Source organism: Lissotriton vulgaris, chromosome 10, assembly GCF_964263255.1.
Source record: "Lissotriton vulgaris chromosome 10, aLisVul1.2, whole genome shotgun sequence".
In the NCBI taxonomy this organism is placed as follows: domain Eukaryota; kingdom Metazoa; phylum Chordata; class Amphibia; order Caudata; family Salamandridae; genus Lissotriton; species Lissotriton vulgaris.
Window position 1 is genome coordinate 823,872,480 of NC_141698.1, and position 22,701 is coordinate 823,895,180.

The 22,701-nt window shown below is 42.3% G+C and overlaps 1 protein-coding gene across 1 annotated transcript in view; it reads left to right on the plus strand.

The window, feature by feature from the left end:
- CNTNAP2 (contactin associated protein 2) overlaps positions 1–22,701 on the plus strand; it is a 2,542,823-nt gene that overhangs the window by 2,496,331 nt on the left and 23,791 nt on the right. Inside the window, exon 20 of the mRNA XM_086939829.1 lies at positions 9,482–9,615. Within this exon, the coding sequence (XP_086795955.1) occupies positions 9,482–9,615 (134 nt within the window). The remainder of the gene's footprint in view (positions 1–9,481; positions 9,616–22,701) is intronic.

The window sequence follows — 22,701 nt, forward strand, 5'->3', positions numbered from 1 at the left end:
TTTTTAAAGTGCTAGAATTAATTCCTTTGAGTTTCTTTTCAACTACAATTGTTAAACAGGCGTGGCAGCTTGAACTAATGTTTCAAATTGTGTACCTCTGCTTGTACAAGGCTCTCTTGTCATCATTGTCTCCCTCAATGCACTCTGCACTGCTTCTTCTGCTGCAGGGGTAGTTACCACTGCACTATCCCCTCCAGCACCTAACCCAGGTCGCACATTTTAAGAACTGTACCTGCTGCTCTGTATATATGCAGAGGAGGTCTCAAATTAAAAATCTTGGTAACAAATATATCATCATCAGAATCATCTGTTTGCTTTTCTTCCTTTTTCACTTAAGTTTCAGCATGCTCCTCTTTTCCATTACCTATAGCAGGAACATTTTTACACATTCGCCCATATCCTCCCTCTAACTCTTTTCCTGCCGATCCAGTTTGATCTCCAGTCAATGCTTAAATAAGCTCTTCACTTGCTTAGCTGCTTTCCTTCTCTTTCTCTGTCGCCATGTGATCCCGTTTATTAAGCACCTTAAACTGTGTTGGTCTGGGTGTTGGTTTCATGACATACGGTTTGTCTCAAGAAATCCTACATTCTAGTGCTAAAAGGGACCTCTAATAGCAACTGAAAAACATGTGCAGTGTATATTTATTCCAGTCTGACATCCAGGTACATGTATAGTACACATCTCTTTTATTTCATAGGCTGGTAATTTATGACTCAGACTAGGTAATATATTAACCTCAGGTTTTACGAATAAAGATTTCCCATATACCCATTCAAAATAAAGTTAAAAGAAGCTAAAAGTCACAACATACGAATTAATGAACAACAACCAATCCCCAGGGTGGCTCTGTCAAGGGTCAACCTAACACAGCACAGCTTTGTCAACAACCAACCCACCAGAAGGCAGATTGTTGTGACATCCCACCCATCGCAGCATGACTCATCGTTGAGCAACCAATCAATGCCCGACTTCTTTGTGAACAGGAAAACAGTTGCAGAACCACTTTAAATCAATAAAAAAATTTCTGTTTACCCTAGAAAGGATATAAAGCCAGTAAACCAATTAAAATAATACAATTGCAAACCATAACAATTCAGAAAAAGAAAACAAGGACTCGAAGTCAAAAATAAGAGAACAAAAACAATATAGCAGAAAATGTGTACATATACACCAGGCAAACTCCGTTCAGCAGAAACTTACCCAAGCCATTTTGCTCTGCCCCCATGCACTTACAAGCAAGGTCATTTAACTCAAATTAGGCAAACAATCCTGAAAAAAAACGTGTTAGTTCTCAATCCCTATCAACGTGCATACAGCAATTTGCATTGCACACCACAATTACAGATAAGTAATCAATATATCTGAAGATCTTGATTTCATGACGAATCCAAAACACAAACTAAAATAAAACCATTAGAACCACTAGACCTTCAAATGAGTTACAGATATGATTAATACAATCACAATAGTAATCAATACACAATCATCATCCGATAACCAAACAATTCACACACACACCAAAAATCATGTCATAACATATACTTCAATATGCTGTCACAAAATCAATTCACCCTATTCATACTTACGCTCCAAATCATTCAAGAATGCACAGCTTGCCACTTCTCAGGAGTTACCAGCACTGAAACTCTTGGCAAAGTTCCAAAAACCTCTTTTCTTTCTCAGAGTGGGCAATAAGGACTAAAACTAAACCATCTTTGGGAATACTCTACGGATACCCTAAAGAAGGAAGGATCACTTTTATGTTGCCCCCATTTACTATCAACTTTGTGGGAGCAGAACCCCAAATACTGTTTTGTACTCCAGAAATCTAGAACACCCAAAACTTACATCAGGATTTCTGCACCAGCATGGTTGATCTAATGTTAAGAGATGCCACTCTTCTTATCATCATGTCCAACAAAAATAACATCACAAGAGTAAATAGTAACAAGAACAACTCAATAACTGAGTTCCAGTACAAAAGGAAAGCTTAAAAGTAGTATTATAGAATCTCAAAAATAAGCATTAAAGAATAATTGTTAAATATCATAAAGATATACATTGATATATTTCAAAATACATAATCAGAAAACAGAATAAAAACCCAACCCAGATAAGCAGCAAATACCAGTGAAGCATGGACCACTTTAGGTTTTTAAGAAGGCCCTCACTCACCAACCTAGTTGGTGACATGCTTCATCATCAGGCCCCACCAGGAGTGGCCGAATGCCACCCTAGTGTGCTGCGATGCCAGTTTACTGCGGGGTCTGGTCAGAGAGGTTTCTTTCAGGTTCCAAACAGGTGCCTGGCGGACAGGGCGGTGTGCCAAAGCTCCATCACCCCCTCCCGAGAACCATGGTGCACCGAGTGTTAGCACCTTTTAATAAACTCGGTTCCTCTCATAAATGTGAGGGAATCTTTCTGGTGTTTTGACCGCTGGGGTTCACCACCACACTACATTGGTCCTGACGAATGCCTGACGAATTGTTCAACTAAAGGCAGAAGCATGTTGACCGACACCTGGGGATAAAAATGGACTTTTAATCTGGTCCTTTATCCGACATGTTTTTATTTATGTCTAATTGGCAAAACAATTTTTTTAAAAATTGACACAATTTGGACATTTTTAAATTCACTTATCACCCCCTTCACCAATCACTTAACCAGCTATGCAGTAAACTGGTGGCGCCGCACACTAGGGTGGCATTCGGCCACTCCTGGTGGGGCCCGATGATGAATCATGTCACGAACTAGGTTGGTAAGTGAGGGCCTTCTTAAAAACCTAAAGTGATTTTATTCACTAGTAATCGCTACCGTGAATATGGATACATGCTTGCTCTTCTTGTACTACTGATACACTCCCTTGTTGTTTACTTGTCCAAGTTAAAATAGTCACAAAACACAAATGAAACAGGCAGCCTCTCTAGAAGAAATTGAAAATCTTATTCTAATGGAACTGAGTTCCTGGGGAAACTTGGAAAATCTTATGGCTCAACACCAAACCTAGGGAGTTTTATACACATTTTTTAAATAACTGGTGAGCAGAAACTACAATTTCAGCACAGTATGATCACAAATAGCACAACATTAACCAATTACAAGTAGAAACGCTCCAAATTATAATGCAATACATCTTACCCCTCCCTACCTGCAAGGCCCCATCACCTCCTATTGCTGTCTGGAAACACACTACCCAAAGTTTTATTTACTAAATAATAATGAGTTTCGACTAGGCCCTCTGCAAGAAGCTATGATGGAAGGACCTTCATTAAATGATACTTTGAGAGCACATTGAAAAGTCTGATTCACAGTACATGAGCTCTAGGAAAACTGATTAGGTCACAGTGCTTTGTGCTCTTCACAGTCTGCAGAAACCAAGAGAAGTCAAGCCAATCGCAGGGCTGCGGGTACATGATTTGGAAGGGCAATGAGCAGAAGCAGTTTGCACAGTTCATCAGAAACAACATACATTTTAAATATAAAGGTGCACCTGTTAGAAAATGTGGCACGCCTAAAACACATTAATAAACAGACTTCTAAATAAGTTAGGAAAATAATTTCAAGTGCAAGAAATATTAATTCATCTGTTATGACTAGAATTCATAATTTCATTAGTATTCAAAATAATTAGTCCCCCAAAATTGGACATTAAAAACAGTTCCACACAGGGAAGCCAGCAACAAAAGATGAGATTTCAGAATACATTAAAACGTTATCATCTTAAGAGCTGCAGAGACAACAGCACGCTAGATTACATGTGGGGTGAAGCGGGGGCAGGCAGTGAGTGACAAGAAGGATTTGAGAGCATGAGCACTGAGATTGGGATGGAACATTTAAAGAAATGGAAAAGAACAGATTTGCGTGGCAAAGCAATCCGTGAAGTTGAAAACAATAGAAAGAAAATGAAACTGTAAACTGGAATGGAAAGTAGCCAGCAGAGTAAAATGAGATGTGGATAAGTATGGGCCGAAGAAGGACATTTAAAGAGAAGACAAATAGCCAAACTACATATGGAATAGAGAGCTAACAGCAGTAGAGACGCATAGGAGAGGCCAGGTGAATGTACCGGTGGCATGGCCATTGCTCGTCAGATGACCCCCGGGCTTCCCCTGCCAAAAACTAAATATTCTACATCCTTAGGTGAAAATAGTTCCCAAGGAACATCTTGTACATCTGATTTATTGCATTGAATTGTAGTTTTGTTATTTAAACAAACCATTTCCCAGAGAACAGTAGTCCAGGGCCTCAACAAAAGGTATGGGGCTGGAGCAGCATCATTTTGCCTCCACCCTTTTAAGGTTGATTAAGTCACATATATGTAACTTATGGCCTCATGTATTCGTGTGACTTCAATGATTCATAAAGCACAGTGCACTTGAAGCAATAGCGGAAGTGTTTTTACTGTGCAACCGCAAGATTTATATATGTGTGTATATTAACGCTTCCCTTACAGTTTCAACAAATTGTAGTTCTAGGTGCAGACAGTAAGACTAATGAGCAAATGGCAGACTCATGTCTGTGCGGCATGAGGAGACTGGCGGAATTCAAGGTCATTTTGAATATGTGGATCAAAAAAGAGAGTTATCAGTTTGGCTACCGAAGAGTATTGTTTGAAGGTGGACACTAATGAGATCTTTGATATGAGATTCTAGAAGGCTCTTCCTGTGGGTATAACTAGGAGAAAGTTTTTAGTAAGGATCCTGAAGAAAAAGAAGCTGAGACAGGCAAAAGTAGCCTTACTTTTTTTACAAGAAGCTCCTGATCCCCACACCTTGTTATGTACAATAAGCTTCATCAAAATGGCAATGAGACTGAGAAATACACGAGAGGCGGTGGATTTTAATCTTAATAACCTGTAAATTTCGCCCTATATCAGTAAAATTCCTTAATGACTGTGTCGTCCCATTCTAGGACATTTTATCCCCTTTTTAAAACAAAATTCGTCTTTTAAAAAAAAAAAATGTTTTTAGCATCTATGTTTACTTTGTATGCTCTTTTATGGTATCTTTTGAAGTGCCGAATAAAGGTATTTGAAGAAGAAGAAATAGGTGATGCACTTTAGCTTTGTTTAGATTTTTTTCAGGGTAGGTGAGGTATAGACCTCTATACACTACTCTTGTGTGTGGCTTCATGCTATGTGATATTCTTTCCTTGGAGAACTTCTACAGACGTTCAGCTATGCTCACACCTTTTTACTTTATTAGATCTAATAAGGGTTTCCATTTAGCATTCATTATCTTAGTGCAGTTAAGGTGAATTAGAATCCCTCATGCATCATAGGCAGGAAGACTAAAGCTTTCAATCTAACCTGCAAACAGCGTTTCTCATTCTTTGTACCGTGGCAACTGACTTCCTCCTTTGGTTTCTATTCTTGAGTATAAACTTTGCACGTAGTTTTGGTTTTCAATTGGTCATTTTTACTCTATGTATCAGAGACTGATTTATATTACATTAGCTCTGAATTTGTAATAAATCTATACTCAATCCCACTTATTTGCTTCACTGTGTGACCAAATGGGTTGCACTGTAATTGTAAACTGGAAGCGATCTTAACTCCCTTTGTTCCTCAGGCACCCAAGAGAGGTCTATTACAGAGGTAAGGAAAGGGGGCCGACTCAGAAACGTTATCAGGACCAACGTATAGAAATTGTGATTGACTGGTACAGAACTTCTAGCGAGATACACAGAATGAGACAAGATCTGACGTTTTGTTAGGGGCAAAGTCTAGTAATAGTTTGGTATCTTTCTGTGTACTAGAAATAAAAATCCCTTAACGAAACAGAATTATGTTATAATTTTAAAGCTGGGAATGGAGCCATTTATTTCTGTAAAGAGTTTGCATATTCACATAATGCAAAGAAGTTAGAAGATTAAGTTTCCTTTGTATGTGTGAATTTCAAGAGCATATGTCGCAAAATATTGCACAGCATATACTTTTGCCAAAGTGCTGATATTTTTAATGTTTAAGAAAGCCTATGTGTACACATATTTTAATTTTGTGAACAAAATACATTTGAAAAACAACACGCTAACAAAACATCAAAATAAAGCAAATGAATGAGGAAGGGTGATTAGGGAAAAGCACAGGGTCTAAATAACACTGTCTCCAAACAGCACAAAAAAAGACAAGAATCATGTTGGAACAAAAAATTCCTCTATATTTTTGAAGACGTGTACCACTAACCTAAGTGCTCAATTTCACTGTTGACTGGATCCCTAATGCTGATTTATGTCATAGGTGAGCCCGGATCATGCTGTGTGTCATTATATAGGCCTGTCTCACTGATTGTGGTCTGGTTGTCTCACTGATTGTGGTCTGGTTGGACCAAGAGGGGTGCCTAAAGCACCACTCTCATAGTGGTGGAAAGCCACTGCCTTCATCAGGAGTTTAGCAGTATGAGTGCAGTGGTGGCAGCATTCTGTCGTAGTGAACAAGACCTTTTTACCCTGTAACACTGGAGTTGTCCTACAGGCTCACTCACCTTTTTAAATGTTCAACTGCTGTGTGCTTAACCCACCCCTTGGCCTACATAAGATATATGTGGAGTACTGTACAGCACGGCAGTAGTGACTCTGTGCTGATTATATGTGTGCCTGGGAAATACCCAGTACAGGGATAGAGCAGTACTGTGCAGTATGTGTGTGCTTAGTGCATGTACTGGGTATATGTAGGCATGTAAGGAATACATGATAGAAGAGATGTAGTGCTGTAAAGTGTGTGCGCAATGAGAGCATGTTCTGCATGTATGTGTGTTCGCGTCAAGTATAACACATGAAGGGTAAAGTGTTGTCCAGCGTTCACATGGTGACTGTGTGTGCTGATAGTGTGCGTGTTTGCAAATAGCACACCTTGATTAAATATAGAAAGGCTTCAGTGCTGAACAGTGCACTCAAACGGAGCGTGTATGCTGAATGCAAGTGGACATGTAAGGGTACAATGCATGGAGGTACTAGTGCTGAATGTACACTGAGTAATTGTGCCTTCAATGGTACATTACATGGAGGACTCTGGGTTCCATTTAGGGAATCCAGGCCTTCCTGGTGAAGAGATGAGAAGGAGAGGAGTTCTCCCAGACAGACTTGTGTATTGCTGCTTTTCTGTGTGCTGGGTGGGGCACACACTGGAGGGGAAAAGGAAGAGATTCCCTTTACACTTCAAGAGGGACTCATAATATGTAAGGTTTGGGGGTTGGGATGGGATTTTATGAGCATATTACTGTGACGGAGATCCAGTTGTGAAATTTGGTCACTCCCATGAATTGTTGTGAGACAATCAGTAACAGAGTTTTGCCTGCTGTGACAGGCAGTCTTTCATAAGGAAAGAATAAAAGGAGATGTGTCCACTTCAAAAGAAGTAGAACCCCGGCATGAAGCTTCAAAGACTCAGGCCCTAAATTACATTTTGGTGTCTGCAAATGGACTATAAGAAGGGCAGGTTAAGACCCCAAAATGTGTCATCTGTCAGACGGGCTGAATGAGTAGACATCTGCCTGTGACCAGACCTGGGGGAAAAGGCCTGCTAGTCTCTCTTGTAGGTGAGGGGGCACAACACAAAATGCCAAGAACACCTGCATTGAAGCCTGAAATACCACTGCTTCCCTGCTTTCCAATACCTGTGTCAGGGCCAGACTGGGAACATAAACCGGCCCTGGAAAACTGCTCAACTGACCCCCCTGGTGTGAGGGGGAGTGCAGCTGAGCAGTTTGCAAGGGCCGGTTTCGACCGATTTTGTTACAGGGGGCCGATACTGCCGACCCCCGGTAACAAAAACGGCCCCACAGGGGCCCAAAACCGGCCCCCACCCTAGCCGCCGACCGAGGAAATGCCCGCTATGCCCAGTCAGACCCTGACCTGTGTGCTCTGTGAGGAAAAGGAGAGTGTTGGAGGGAGCGAGGTCCAGTGGGAAGCCCTACAAGAGGATTCCCTGAACAAGGTGTGAGACTGAACCAATATGGTCATTTCCTGTGTGCCATGACTCGTCTGCGACCCGAAAGCTAGGAGAGGATCACTGGAGACTGAACTGAAAGTGAAGCATAGTGCGAGCTAGGGTAAATCCCTACTGCCATGCTGCGGTGACCCCATATGCCAGAGGAGGCCACCAGCAAAGTTACCACTGCTGAATCTCTGGGACGTGTAAGCATGTTGTTGTGGGCATTTGCACCAAGAATGTCAGTGCCATGTTTTCCAAGTAGTGCAGCTACCTCATATGCCTGTAGAGGCTGCTGGTACCAATATTCCAAAGGGTTTGGGTCATTACCCAAAGGAGAGACTGAGGCTACGTCCCGTGGGTTGGAACCGCACTGAGAGAGAACTGTATCTGACTGTCCTGAGGGCTGCCAAAGACGCCGTGGACAAGGTCGAACCCTCATTGGGCTCCAGTCAGGAGGGAGATAGGATTTACCCAGGTAAAGCCAACTAACTGCGTCTTCGTGAGTCGGGAGCTTGTCTGACAACTGAGAAGGACTCCCGCAGCACTGGGCGCTGCAATGTGGGCCACAAGCAGCCAAACTTCTCTAAGCTGAGCAGAACTTGTGGGTGCTTACTTTGAGGGTACCCGCTGCTCTGCCAAACTGCTCTGAGCGGCAAGAGCAGGTAAGAGGCAAAGAGTCAATGAAGAATTCTTGAGAACAGTCTAACATTGTGCATTTTCTGGAAGTAGCCACCACTGAATGGGGAATACCCGTGAACACATTACACGGAGGTGGGTGACACAGGGATTTGCCTGACAACTACTAAGCCACAACCTTGCTTCTAAAAGTTGTATACCTTTGCATGTGTAGAGATAGAGATAAAATACTTATAATATTAGTATAAAAGCAAGTATTTGACTGGACATTGATTTATTGCTCATACCGTGTGACCTCTGAGTTATGAGTCATATTCACTGACCTGTATCTACACTCCGTCCAAGGGAGCCTTGACTGCTCGACCAAATCTTCCATTGGATTAAGTGCAGAAGAGGTACTTCACTCAGTTGCTCAGGATCCATAGTAAAAGGCCTCAACCACCCAGGTTGGGCTCAATAGCCCTTGCATGCCCATGTTCTTCTGAAAGGGGTTCTGCCAAATCAGCAATCGAAATGTTGTCATACCTGTGAAGTAAATCTATTATACAATACACACTGGGTCTTAATTAGCTACTTTTGTCATGTTGAGTCTTAAGCCTAAAAACAAAAAGTCTGCTTTTTGATGAACCATCACCAGAACCTAATGAAAAGTCAGAAGGAACAACGTAACCATGCCTGCAAAATCATGACCATGATGGACATCCTATCCAAATAATTACAAACCGTGAAAAACACAGGAAAGCCATAGAGTGAAAAGGGCTAAGCCAAAGACCACTCTGTCTGTACTTTTTCTTCTTGTACTTTTTAAAAGTATTGATTACATTGTTTTGTCCTGTAGAAGTTGATAGAAGTGAGAACTTATTACAGAATCATGTTGGGAAACGTGTTTGACTGAAATACTACATTTGTTTCAGGGAACTTACAAGTTCGGTACAGCTTGGGCGATGCCAAAAAACCATACAACATTGACATTGACCACAGGAACATGGCAAATGGACAGCCACACAGTGTAAACCTCACGAGGACAGGAAGAAACATTCTTCTACAGGTAAGAGGTTACAAGATCAGAATTGCGGAGTGTAGCGCATTCTATATTCTTTAATTGTACCTGTTATCGTTAAACGTTATATATTATAACTGGAATTGCACCAGCAAATATCCCTGTCACATGTTAGTAAGTCGCCAACCACATATATATATTTTTAATGAGGTTTGCGGGGTGTTAAAACTGCTGTCCATTTGAATTTACTGAAATTTAGAAAATCAGTCTCTTTCTGCTTGTAAATTTACGTTTTTCATCCGTCTATCCTGCTCTCACACCACACCCCTTTCGAAATGAGAGCTGCCAGCCACTTTCCATGTACTTCTCCAAAGTAATGCAGCCAGGGAATATTTATTGGTGTTGTTTATGGCAACACACAAAGTGGTACTAAGGTTTGACTAAAAATTATTTCTGTTTCCATACAGATGACTTAAAAAATTAAAGTAGCTTCTATGATAATTGGGGGATTTGTGTCTCTTGGCTTCTGTATTTGAAAACCAAAATAAACATCTTCAAAAACAACTTGACAAATGTGAATGGTGATGTGAGCCCCTTTCCAGTTTATTTTCCCAAATTTCTGATCTTTCATCTATCAGTGCAGGTGGAACTATTTTTGCTGGATTTTATTGAAACCGCCTTTGCTTCTGGGTTTTATTGGCGAACGACTTGCATCACGTGACCATATAGTTTTATTCAGTATGCCAAGAGGCCTTCTGGATATGTCAAAGAGTCTTTTATAAGTGCTCCAGGGTCCTGAAGAAAGTTTTGGGAATCACTGATCAACGAAAATGATTGTCTCGGTGGAATCGTGACCTTACAGAGAGGAATGTCCACATATGTTAACTTTTTCTTTATTCTTCTATAGTATGTCACTATTATCTATGTTGTGCAGTTATAAATAACATTCTAAAGTTTCAAAGTTTGGAAATCTATCTAGCCATGCATAGCTACATACACACACACACACACGTATGTGCACACACGCACCCACGCATACACACACACACACACACACACACACATATTACAAATTAAAATTGAAACACCAATGAAATAGGAAAATAGGGGTTAGGATCCCAGTTCAAAACTCGTGCAACCATAACTTGCTCAACAAATTCAATTCTCAAGGACACATACTTGTGACAGATCCAATTTTAAACTTTAAAATAATCTTAAAGATGACATAACATATTACGTTATCCTTACCACTTTGAAAGAGACACTATGAATATAGTATTATTTATTAGTTTGAGTTTGTGTTAATATTGAACCTCTAAGCTGCCAAGGTTTTTCCATCCCCAGTGTCCAGCCTTTTGCTGTTGTTTGGGGCACTGTGCACTTCTGCCTTCAAACTTTTTTACTCTAAAGGTATCCTGGCCAAATGTGTGTCTATAAGAAATTGGGCTGTTGGTTGACTGGGGTGTGAGACCTTGTTGAGTACCAATCACAGTGGTGGTGCCTCCATACGAGAAGAGGAGTGTCGCTCCCCACACTGCTGCTAGAAAGCTGGCAAAATAAAATGGTAATAAAAAATTTTTTATTACCATTTTACTTTTCCAGCTTTCTGCCGAATGGAGTGTGGTGTCAGAGCCGGTGCCTCATTTTTGTCAAGTGATTGGCAGCAATGACGAGTGGCCCTTCAGTGTGAATTGCGTATGTAGATTTGGCCGACTACCATGCTACGGCCAAACTGACATGCGCAATTCAAACTCTCCAATCCAGCTTAGAGATCTGGGTTGGAGAGCAGGCACAGGGATCCAGTGCGTTTTGGAGCTCTGAGGCAGCCTGCTCCAGCCAATCCAGATGCTTCTCTGAGCAGCATCTGGATTGAATAAGGTGCAGTTTGCCTTCCTACATCACTTTGTCCTTGGAGGAGTCAGAGCAACGGACTGTAAAGTGTAAGGATGTGCTGCAAGGTAAGTGAAACTTTTAATTATTTTTCCTTCCTGAATCGCTGTGTTGATTGATTGTGTGTGTTTTTGTGGGTACATTTATGATTGTGACTGTATGTGTGTGATTGTGAGCTTTTCTGTGTGCCCCACAATTTTTTAATGTCACCATCTACCGTTGAGCAATCACAATCCTCGTGAGGGTAAGGCACAAGCAAACTCCAAATTAACCTGCGCTTCACCCCCTTGTAGCTTAGCACAGAGCAGTCAGGTTTAACTTAAAGGCAATGTGTAAAGTATATGTGCAACACTTCAAACTGTAAAACAGTAAAATCACAACTTAAAAAGAATCCCACAACAGGTTAGAAAAATAGTGCAGAATGTAATAAATAAGATAAGACTGAAACGACAAAAATCCAATCAGTAGAACTGGAGTTATGAATTTTTAAAGAATGAACTGTAAAATGAAACCGAGAAGCGTAAAGTGCCAATTGCAGGTATCTGGTTGCACTGCAGTGGGTCAAAGTCATAAATTCAGACCGACCGCAATGGAGCGCATGTCAGATACAGCCCCCAGATTAGTCTCGCTGAAGCTTTACCTTCTCAAGAATTGTGGCAAGAGCCCCTTTTGCATTGGAGAGGGTTGATTTAAAGAGCTTGCAGCCCATGCCAAGGGCCCAGGACCTGAGAGGCACCACTTGGGGTTAGGAACTTACTGCAGCTGGCTCCAGGAGCTGTTGGGGAACCTTTTATGTCCCTGTTGCTCAGATCAGGAACCCACCAGATTAGCCCTTGGAGTCCCTCTGGGGTCCTGGGTTCAAGATGACATTGCAAGTCCAGTTCTTCTTACCCAGGCACGAGTGCAGCAGGCAGTAGGTCAGCAGGACAGTAGCTCCTTCAGAGTAGCAGTCAAGCAGAGTGACAGTCCTTTCAGCAGCACAGTAGTCCTTCTTCCTGCCATAGTATCCACAGGTCTAGAAGTACACTGAAGAGTTGGTATCTGAGTCCCTTCTTTTATACACAGTTGTACCTTTGAAATGGGGAGAAGCTTTTAGAGGCATGCCTTTGAAGTGCATAAATGCGCTACCTTAATAGCCCATGCTCTGGACTAAATATAGGGGGTATACAGGCCTTTGTGTGGAGACAGGATGCAGCCTATTCATGTGTAAGTGGGGTTGGGTCCAGCTCTTCTCTCCCACCCTTCCAGTGATTGCCCATCCAGTCACACCTAAGCTCCCCTGTGTGTGTCATTGTCTAGGAGACATACACAAAGTCCAACTGTCAACTGCACTCAGTCATGTGACTGTAGACATGCTGCGGGCGCCAAATGGCTAAGGCAAGAAAATGCCAACTTTCTAAATGTGGCATTTTCAGAATTGCAATTTTAAATCTGACTTCACCATAAACTAAGATTTTTAATTGAGAACCCATAGACACCAAATATGAAGGGGTCACCTGTTCCCATTTAGAAATTATACTTATAGAATGTGACAATGTAATTCCAATGTTATACTATGTCAGAGGTAGGCCGAGAAGTAGTGACAAACAAATTTAAGATTTTTTCACTACATGCACATTTTAAACCTAAAAGTACTTGTTCTACTTTTTAAACACATTGCATATGTATTAAAAAGAAAGGTTTGGACGTGGCAAAAGGTTTATTTTGCCAGGTCAAAGTGGCAGTTTAAAACTGCACCCATACAGGCTGCAGTGGCAGGCCTGAAACATGTTTATAGTGCTAAAGTAAGTGGAACAATCAGTGCTGCAGGTCCACTAGTAGCATTTAATTTACAGACCCTGGACACAGGTAGGGACTTACAGGTAATTAAAATATGCCAATTGGGTATAAGCCAATGTTACTAATTATAGAGGAGAGAGCACAAGCACATTAGCACTAGTTAGAAGTGGTAAAGTGCAAAGTGTGTCCTAAGGCCAAGAAAAACAAATTCAGCACAGATCGGAGTGAAGGCAAAAGGTGGGAAGATGAACCTGCAGAAAGGGCCAAGTCCAACAGTGTCCTTTTTCTCACATGTTGAGGATTCTGAAAATACCCAGTTTTTATGAATTTCCATTGAGGAAACCAGGCGAAGGGCCAAAATATAGAAAGAATTTGGAAAAAAAGATCTGTGTAAGAAAGTGTATTTGCTTTTTAAAAAGTTGCATCAACACAAGGGTGCTCTGCTAAGATCACCATCTTCCTAACTTGTAAGAACAAGCAGAGTTGCAAATAATTTTTTTTACAAAAGTGTTCCAATTATTTTGTGGTTACTCATTAATTTCCTTCTGGTCACAATGATATATATAATGTTTGTTCATTGTTGAAGAAAAATGCCTCTTTTTGCATGATTACCACAATATGTTTAGGAGTGATGTTGCTATGTTTTTTTGACTCTGTGATCTAGGACTCAGGTAATCAGGCCAAAAAGCATGTGCTCTGACTCCAAAAATATGTTGAACTTGGCTATAATCCTTATTGGCATATTTAACTTACCTATAAGTCCCTAGTATATGGTGCAAAGTTTACCCAGGGCCAGTAAGTTAAATGTCACTGCTGGACAGCAGCACATATTGTGTCACTGAATACAGTGACTGTTCAAAGGTGACTGTGGGCCTACCACTGTGCAGATTTAAAACTGCAAATTTGACCTGTCAAAATAAACATTTTGACAGGCCTAAAAGAATACCTTCCTTTAACAATGATTAAGTCACAGATGTGTAAGCCTACAGAGCATAAGGCAGGGTGCATAGCCTTCAAAAGTGACACATGTAATAGCTTAATGTTAAGCACAACCTTATATTTTTGAAAACTAGACATTGAGGGAAGCCCAAGGAGGGGTGGCATGGATGGATCTGTCATTTTAGTTTTTTACCCAGAACATACTGCAGGCGGGAAACAACCTTTACATCGCAGTGATTACACCGCAATGCCATTACAACGTGGTCATTACAACGACCAGGTTGTAACCACGCAATGCAATTACTATGCAAGTCATTACATCGATTTGCAGTAGATGGCGTGCTAACATAAGGAATAGTATAGTATACTATTCCAACACCTTCCCTACTGTTGCGTAGGCTGGAGTTGGAATAGTAAATTATACATTCCTAATGTTAGTGTGCCATCTACTGTAAGTTGATGTCATGACTTGCGTAGTAATTGCATTGTATGATAACAACGCCGTCGCTGTAACAACTGTGTTGTGAAGGCACACGAAGTAATGACTCACATAGTAACTTGTCATATTCACTGCAGACATCAGCGTTAGCCTAAAATCATGCATTTTCCTCACATTTCTCTGAGGGAAGTTTCTGGATTTTGTGGGATCCACACAATTTCTACCACCCAGCATTCCTATACTCCTTCTGATAAAAACAGTACCCAACTTCTGAGGCTGAGTCTATAACTCATGACCAGGATGTATCAAAACTCAGACCCTGTAGTTGAAGTTGAAGGGTTTTGTAACGCGCTCTACTACCAAACGGTTTCTTGGCGCTGCAGAAAAACTAGCCTGAGGGAGGCAGGGGAGGAACCACAGTGGGAAAGCTAGGGTGAAGAGGTGAGTTTTAAGAGCTTTGCGAAAGTCCATGTAGATGGAAATGGATCTAATGGTGAAGGGAAGTGCGTTCCAGAAAAGAGGGGCGAGGGTAGAAAAGCTAGAACCGCCAAGTTTTTTCCTTCGGTAGTGAGGTACGCTAAGGAGGATCTGGGTAGAGGAGCGAAGGCTTCTGCTAGGGACATAGGCCCTGATCTTTGATCCAATGAAGTCAGGAGCCGTACCGGCCAATGACATAAATGTATAGTTAATGAGGTGTCAATGACTTCTTCATATGGTTACAGATTTGTTCTGCATTGGGTACCCACACATTGGGGGAGTGTTTCAGTCAGAAGAAGAGTGGCCACCCTATTGGGTAAGAGTTTGGCTAATTGTCAAGTTTTTGAATGTTCGCATGACATTTTGGGTAAGAAAAGATGTGGATCCAGGCAAATTAAACCACTACTGATTCCCCTGGAACAATATGTTTCAGAAATGACAAGGTTTGATAGGGTTTTCTCGTTGCTGGCATATCCAGAACCCCAATAATGCAGCAATTTACCATAGCAAGTGAAATTAGGAATTATCCCCTCTTTGCCTTCTGATATGTCAAAACTATGCCCAAAGGAATCCTCATTTCCTCATGCTTGTAATGGGAATTATCTACTCCACAGCGGGAAAGAAAGACTATTTCATCTTTTAGTGGTGGGGTTAAGACCAGCAGCCTGGTTGGGCAGCCACAATGTTCTTTTTATTTGGAAATAATAATAATAATACTCCTGGGTATCTAGTTGGGTTTTGCGACCCCCGCCCCACAATTTGCCACGTGGGAGCACAGAGAGACTGTTAGGATCTTTATGGGTAGGGGTCAGATCCCTTGCTTGAGTATGCAGACCTAACCCATTCTTGTGGGTAAAAAATAATTCATGCTGTTTAGTAGGATTTTTGCCCTTGGGAGGCAGATTTGTGGTAAGCTTCCAATCAATCCTGCAGACTGGGCAGAAAGACTGTAGGCCACACCAACTCCAGATTTTTTTAGTTAAAAAAAACAATGGCCCACATGTCTAGTGGCCTTTCTGTCAAATTGAGGGAAGATAAGGGGCAAAGCACTAAACCTGTCAATCACCCACCCCAATCCTCCACCTTAGGGGTTGGGGAGGGGGTGGAGGGTGCTAAGACTGTTGTGGGCTTTATGGAGTGGGGCAGTATTAGTGCCGGGGTGAGCCTCCCCCGCCCCTTTTCTCTAAAAATAAAATATTTTCCATGGTGTTTAAATTGACTTTCCTTTTTATTTTGTGACATTAGTGTGCTGTGTGAATTGATATCTCTCTGAATGAAAACATAATATATTCAGGATGCAAGGTAACTTTTTCATTCAAGTCCGGTTATTTTATTTGCTTGCATCAAAAGAAGTTTCCACTGCTGTGTGGAGGAGAAGATGTTCACATACTTTGCACGGAAGATGAAGAGAGGGGTCTCTGCAGGTTGGGAGTAAGGTCTCACCTTGCAAATGACTTGCTCAGCATGGTTTGGGAGCAGAGCTTGGCCATGGGCCAGGCCTTGTAACCAATTCTTTGTGTGTATAGCAAAAGGCTTTGCACATCATGGTTTGGGCAGCTAACCCTTGCTGCAAATCCCCAAAAGTTGTGCTTAGTGCGAGTTTGCCCACCACAGGGGGTTGTGCAAAGCCGCTGGCTGCTTTCGTCAAAGTTCAGTTAACCATGGGCATTGATTGAAATAAAATGTTTAGACTTTGCTTTCATTAATAAACTGTTGATGAAACAAAAGACAGTGGTGGGGGTCTAAGGGGTTTATGCAATTCTTTGTGTGCAGCCTATACCACATTATTATGTAACTATGATATTTTCTCCAAAGTTTGGCAGAATTATTTGCATAATTTGCAAAGTTCATAAACACTCAAATGGATTAAAATGATACTGTCAAAGTGCCACATAATTTGGCAGTTTTGCCGCCACATAATTTAGATAACCTTCGCACATAATTTAGGCAACCTTGCTTCATAATCATAGTGGGCCTGAAAGTGGTAAAGCTCTACAGACTGGCTGTAATTCTGATGATGAAGCCTGTATTTCCCCAGCAGGCCACCATCCCTTGGAGTGCTAGCCATTCTCAATGTTTTCCCAAATTAAGCTTGCCTCATGAATATTGATGAGGCATGCAATTTGCGACCCCATTGGGAATCGCAAACAGTATCTGAGCACTGTTGTACATTACATTTTGCGAGTCGCAAAGCAATTTGCAAGTCGCAAAATGCAATTATCGTACATATGGCCCTTTGAGTTTACCCAATTGCCCAACATCGCCTAATCTGTTTTCTATTTCTGAAAGGAACATGTCCAAAGTACCACACCAGGTGCAAGTCTTTTGGCTTAGAGTATTGTAGTTTCTTTATAGTGTCTTTCCTACATTTAAAGCAGTAGCATTCCTGTTTAAAAAAGGAAAGCAGCAAGCACAATAAGATGATCGCAGAGTGCTGAAACTTTTCAACCACTCACAGATCTAGGTTTTTTTAGCTCACTATGCCACCCCACTTTGGACCCAGATATATGCAAATCATTCTTGACCCTGTTCCTCATGGGAACATTCCACCCCGACCTGCCAGGCCAGGTCCTCCCCGGACTGGAAGAAAGCATCCTTGTACTGGTTTCTGGGTTTTACCCTTTATTAGCCAGGCTAATCCAGTGGCACAGCTAGCAAGAAACCCACATCTGGCCATACCCTTGGCCACTTTGGTCGAACATAGCAAACACAACAAGATGATGAATGGAGTGCTGAAACTTTTCATCCTCTCACCCCCCCAATCACAAATCTGGGTTTAATCGATTGTACTTTTGTTCACTATGCCACCCCAGTTTGGACCCAGCCACATGCAAATCAGTCTCTTCATGGGAACAGTCCATCCTGAACTGCCAGGCCAGGTCCTCCCTGGACAAGAAACAAGCATCATGAGACTGGCCCTGGGTTATTACCCCTTATCATCCAGGCTAGCTTGAATCCAGTGGCACAGCGAGCAAGGGACCCACGTCTGGGCATACTCTTGGCCACTTAGGCTGCGTGCTGAAACGTTTCAACGACTCAACCCCAGTCACAGATCTGGGTTTAATCAGTTGTTCTTTTGCTCACTATACCACCCCAGTTTGGACCCAGCCATATACAAATCAGTGTTGATACTGTTCGTCATGGGAAAAGTCCAGCCTTAGCTGCCAGTTCAGGTCCTCCCTGGAATGGCAACAAACAATTTTACCATGTTAAAAGGAGGGAGCACAAGCCCTTTTGCACTGGTTAGAAGTGGTAAAGAATTGAAAGTCATGAAGCCAGCAAAAATCAAGTCAGCAAAATCAGGAGGTACTAGAGCCAACAATGCTACTCTGGAGTGCAATGCCATTCTAATGGACAGCACATCCCAATGTTGTACTCAAATTGAGGTTTTTCCAAGAAACATTAAACAAAATGCATACTTGAAAAAGTAACATTCATTTTATTTATTTAACATTATTCCATTCATTTATATGGTGTGTTGTTTTAAGTCCTTGCCTCCATTATATTCTATGAGAGTATGTTGCAGTACATTTGAGTGGCCATGTGTGGTGCTTGACTTAAAAACCTAACTGTCCAAAAACTTAACCAGCTAGTAGTCAGAGAGCCTTCACAACATCAATAGCTGTAGAAATTCAGCAATGGCTGCACAAGGATAAAAGTAACAAACACAACAGCGACCTGGCGTGAAACGCAGCAAGGGAACAACATGTGTCCACCCTCCACCGTCTGTATGATGTTGGAGATAAGGCGGGAAAGCTACAAGCCTGGCTAAGCAAGAAAGAAATCAAGAGTAGATGGGTCCTGTCAATAATAGATGCCCAAAACCTGACAAAGTCCACGGACAAACAGATAGCGGCGACGTTTGCAACATACTTCAGAGGCTTCTACTGGGCCCAACCCCTTAGTGACACCCAAGAGATAGAGGATTACTTGACTAAAAAACAAACCCCAACCTGGATGGGACTGACGCACAGGCATTGGAGGCTGACCTCACACTGGAAGAAGTGAAGGCAGCAATCTCGAAACGTCCAAACAGTTTGCCAGCCGACTTCTATAAAAACTGTGCAGATCTCCTTAGTCCCCACCTGTTAAAACTTTTTCTAGATGCATACAATGAGAGAATGCTCCCACCAGACTTACGTTTGACTACAATAGTCACAATCCACATGGAGGGCAAACCGAAGGATTGCTTCGAGCCATATCGTCCAATATCTCGTCTGAATGTGGAGATAAAGGTCCTTGTGACCATCCTGGCCACAAGGCTACGGGAGGTCATAACAATATTGGTACATTGTGACCAGTCAGGATTTATGCCTGGTTGAGCAACCCACTGGAATCTTCGCAGAACCTGTACCTGGTTAATGCAGACAAAAGATCGAGACACCCCCCACATTTTCTCATCCCTTGACGCGGAGAATGCATTTAACATGGTACACTGGCCCTTTTTGGAAACCACCCTGGACAGGTTTGGCTTTGGCCCAAAGTTCAGAAAGTGGGTGACAATGATCTCCTAGAGCGACAGTGAGGGCAAATGGTAGAACATCACAGAACTTCCCCATCGGACGCGGGACCAGACAGGGATGCCCGCTTTCCCCAATGCTGTTTGCACTAATGATAGAGACACTAGCCTGTCATGTTAGGCAACATCCAGGGATCCCAGGTTTTAGGATCACACAGAGAGATACATATGAGTAGAAAATATCCCTATATGGGGATGACATCCTATCGTATATACCAGAACCGGACGACACGATTCCCCTAATCTTTCAAACCATAGAAGACTATGGACGACACTCAGGCACCTAGGTAAACCGGCATGAGTCACTAGCATACAGCCCCGGACCCATTAAAACCTGGCCGTTCCTGCCAAGAGACCTAAAGGTGGTAGAGACAGGATTTAAATACGTGGGTATATTCCTTACGACTGATGAGGGACTCTCCCACAAACGCAATGTACAGCGAATACTAAGCCAGTTTAAAGAGCAGGCGGAAAGATGGAAAACTTTACCGCTTACAATGATGGGGCGAGCCGCAATGTTTAAAATGATTACCCTACCCCAATTTCTCTGTACACTGCATAATGCATATCACCCCTCCCACATACTGTATTCCGGGAGATAGACAACAAATTTCACACATTGTTGTGGCTGAGGAAGCACCCACGGATTGCACATTGGAAAGAAACCCATACAACGGGGGATTGTTGGTGCCAGACATTGAAGCGTATTATTGGACAGAGTACCTAACGCTCATTAACGACTGAATGCACATGGCAGGAGACCATCCCACATATAGACTAGAGCGGGAAACACTGGCACCTCACACATTTATCCACTACATCTATGGAGGGAAAGGAACCCATAGGTTACTTCCGGCCACGTACACTTTCCTTTGGGCCTGGGAAAGGGCATCCAAAGCAGTAGGCTGGAAACGCAAGATCACCAAAGTGACTCTGCTCTGGGAAGGAAACTGGCTAAAAGAGATGATCCGACTGAAGTTTTGGCCTGTGGGATCTCCCGGGCAACTCGACGGTCGGGGACATTGTAAAACAGGGCTCCCTCAAAACCGTCACCGACCTTTGCAATGACTTCCAGCTTCACAATTCCCAATTTCTTAAGTACGTGCAACTAAGACATGAATTGTTGGTAGAGAGCATGACAGGAGGCACCCTCCTGGAATGTGCCCCCTTAGAAGGTCAGTTAATTACAAGACCCACTCACGCTCAAAGCAATATCACTTACATACAGAACGATTAACAACAACATGCCCAAGAACCTAGGCAAATTAAGGGAAAAATGGGAGGAGGAGGTAGGAATAATGGAAGACATGGATTGGGAAGCCACCCTAATCCCAAAGAGGTGGCAATAAGGGCACGACTGCTGTTAATCCAGCATAAGATCCTCCATCAGGCATATTACGACAGGGAAAGACTCCATAGAATAGGGAGGGCAGATAACCCAGGATGTTTGAGAGGCCGACATGAAAAAGTAGATTTCTACCACACGTTATGGGATTGTCCGATCATACGTACCTCTTGGAAGGGAATCATAGGGGAACTGAATAAGGTGCTACAGGTCACTCTTCCCCAAGAACCAACATTTATCCTTCTGGGGATACATAGTGAGGTGGATGTCCTAAGACCCCAATTACTATTTAGCGCCCTAGGCATAGTGGTCATCAAAAGGGATATAGCAAGACACTGGGGGACGCAGGATGTGCTGACTTTACATGAATGAAAGAGGGTAATGGACCAATGTATGGCGGCAGAAAGAGTGACCTACAAGATTAGAAGATGCCCCCGGAAGTTCCATAGGGTGTGGGGCAACTGGATGCTACATTACGGGCTGGACTCATTAAACATCTTTACACAGGACGCACATATGACACCCTTAGATAGATCTAAAGCACAGGAGGTACATAGGATCCACCAGGAACTGAGAAGTGAAGAGAGTGCCGAAGCCCATAGAGATAATTGCTCAGTGTTCATGTACAGTAAAGGACTGCAGTGATTGTACTACTGATATCTCTTACAAGTGCGATGTTATTGTATGTTTTGGTTTGAAATTCTGAAAATAATAAATTGACCCCCCCCCCCCCAAAAAAAAATAATTAACATATACAGGTCACGCAGAATCTAGTATTCTAGTATAGTCTTGTTTTTTATTTACACATGCATCATGTACACACTAGAAGCTGCCCTGGCCCTTCCAGACTGCCGAAGCCACAATTTCTGCTGAGCTGCAAGTGTTTATTTATATTAAAAAGTGCTCTGTTGTTCATATAAAACAGGAGCTCTCATCATACAGAGAAACATTTAATTATAATGTATTAAAAGATGAGTCAAAAGTTCATTAGTTAATTACTGTACATGCAATTAAACCTATATGGTGATATTTAGACCTCAACTCAACAATGTACCATTATTATAACAAAGACAGCATGGCATTATAAATAATAAATAACAACATTGTAGTCATATCCGGAGCCACAAGCCAATTGTATGCATACACATTAGGTAAAACGCATCTATAGTTTTACACACGTAAGCAAAAGTAATAAAACAGTTAGCCATAGGACTATAATATTCTCACAGCCTTCAAGCATCCTTAACTACAAAGTGAGGTATAATCTCTTGCAATTGTAATTGTAATATACATTTATAACGTGCATTCTCACCCAGAGGTCTCTAAGCACTGTCGGAGGGCGTACCTGGACTAGATGGAGGGAGAGGGGGGAGGCAGCTCGGTCGTACCCCATGCTCCCAGGAAGAGCACGGTTTTGAGCTTCTTCCTGGAGGGCAGGAGATTCACTTCCTTGCGTAGGCTCACTGGAAGGCTATTCCAGGCCAGGGGGATCGTGCAGAGACAGTTTGAAGTGGGGGCAGACCAGCAGGGTGGCCTCTGCTGACCGCAGTGTCCTGCTGGGGACATAGGGGACAATGCGGTCCTTGATATGGTTGGCGCTTGGCCGTATAGGGCTTTGTGTGTAATGTAGAGACCCTTAAATGTAATTCTCTGCCTGATTGGGAGCCAGTGGAGATCGCGTAGCAATGGTGTGGCATGCGTCCATCTTGTTTTTTTAAAGATAAGTCTTGCTGCGTCATTCATGAT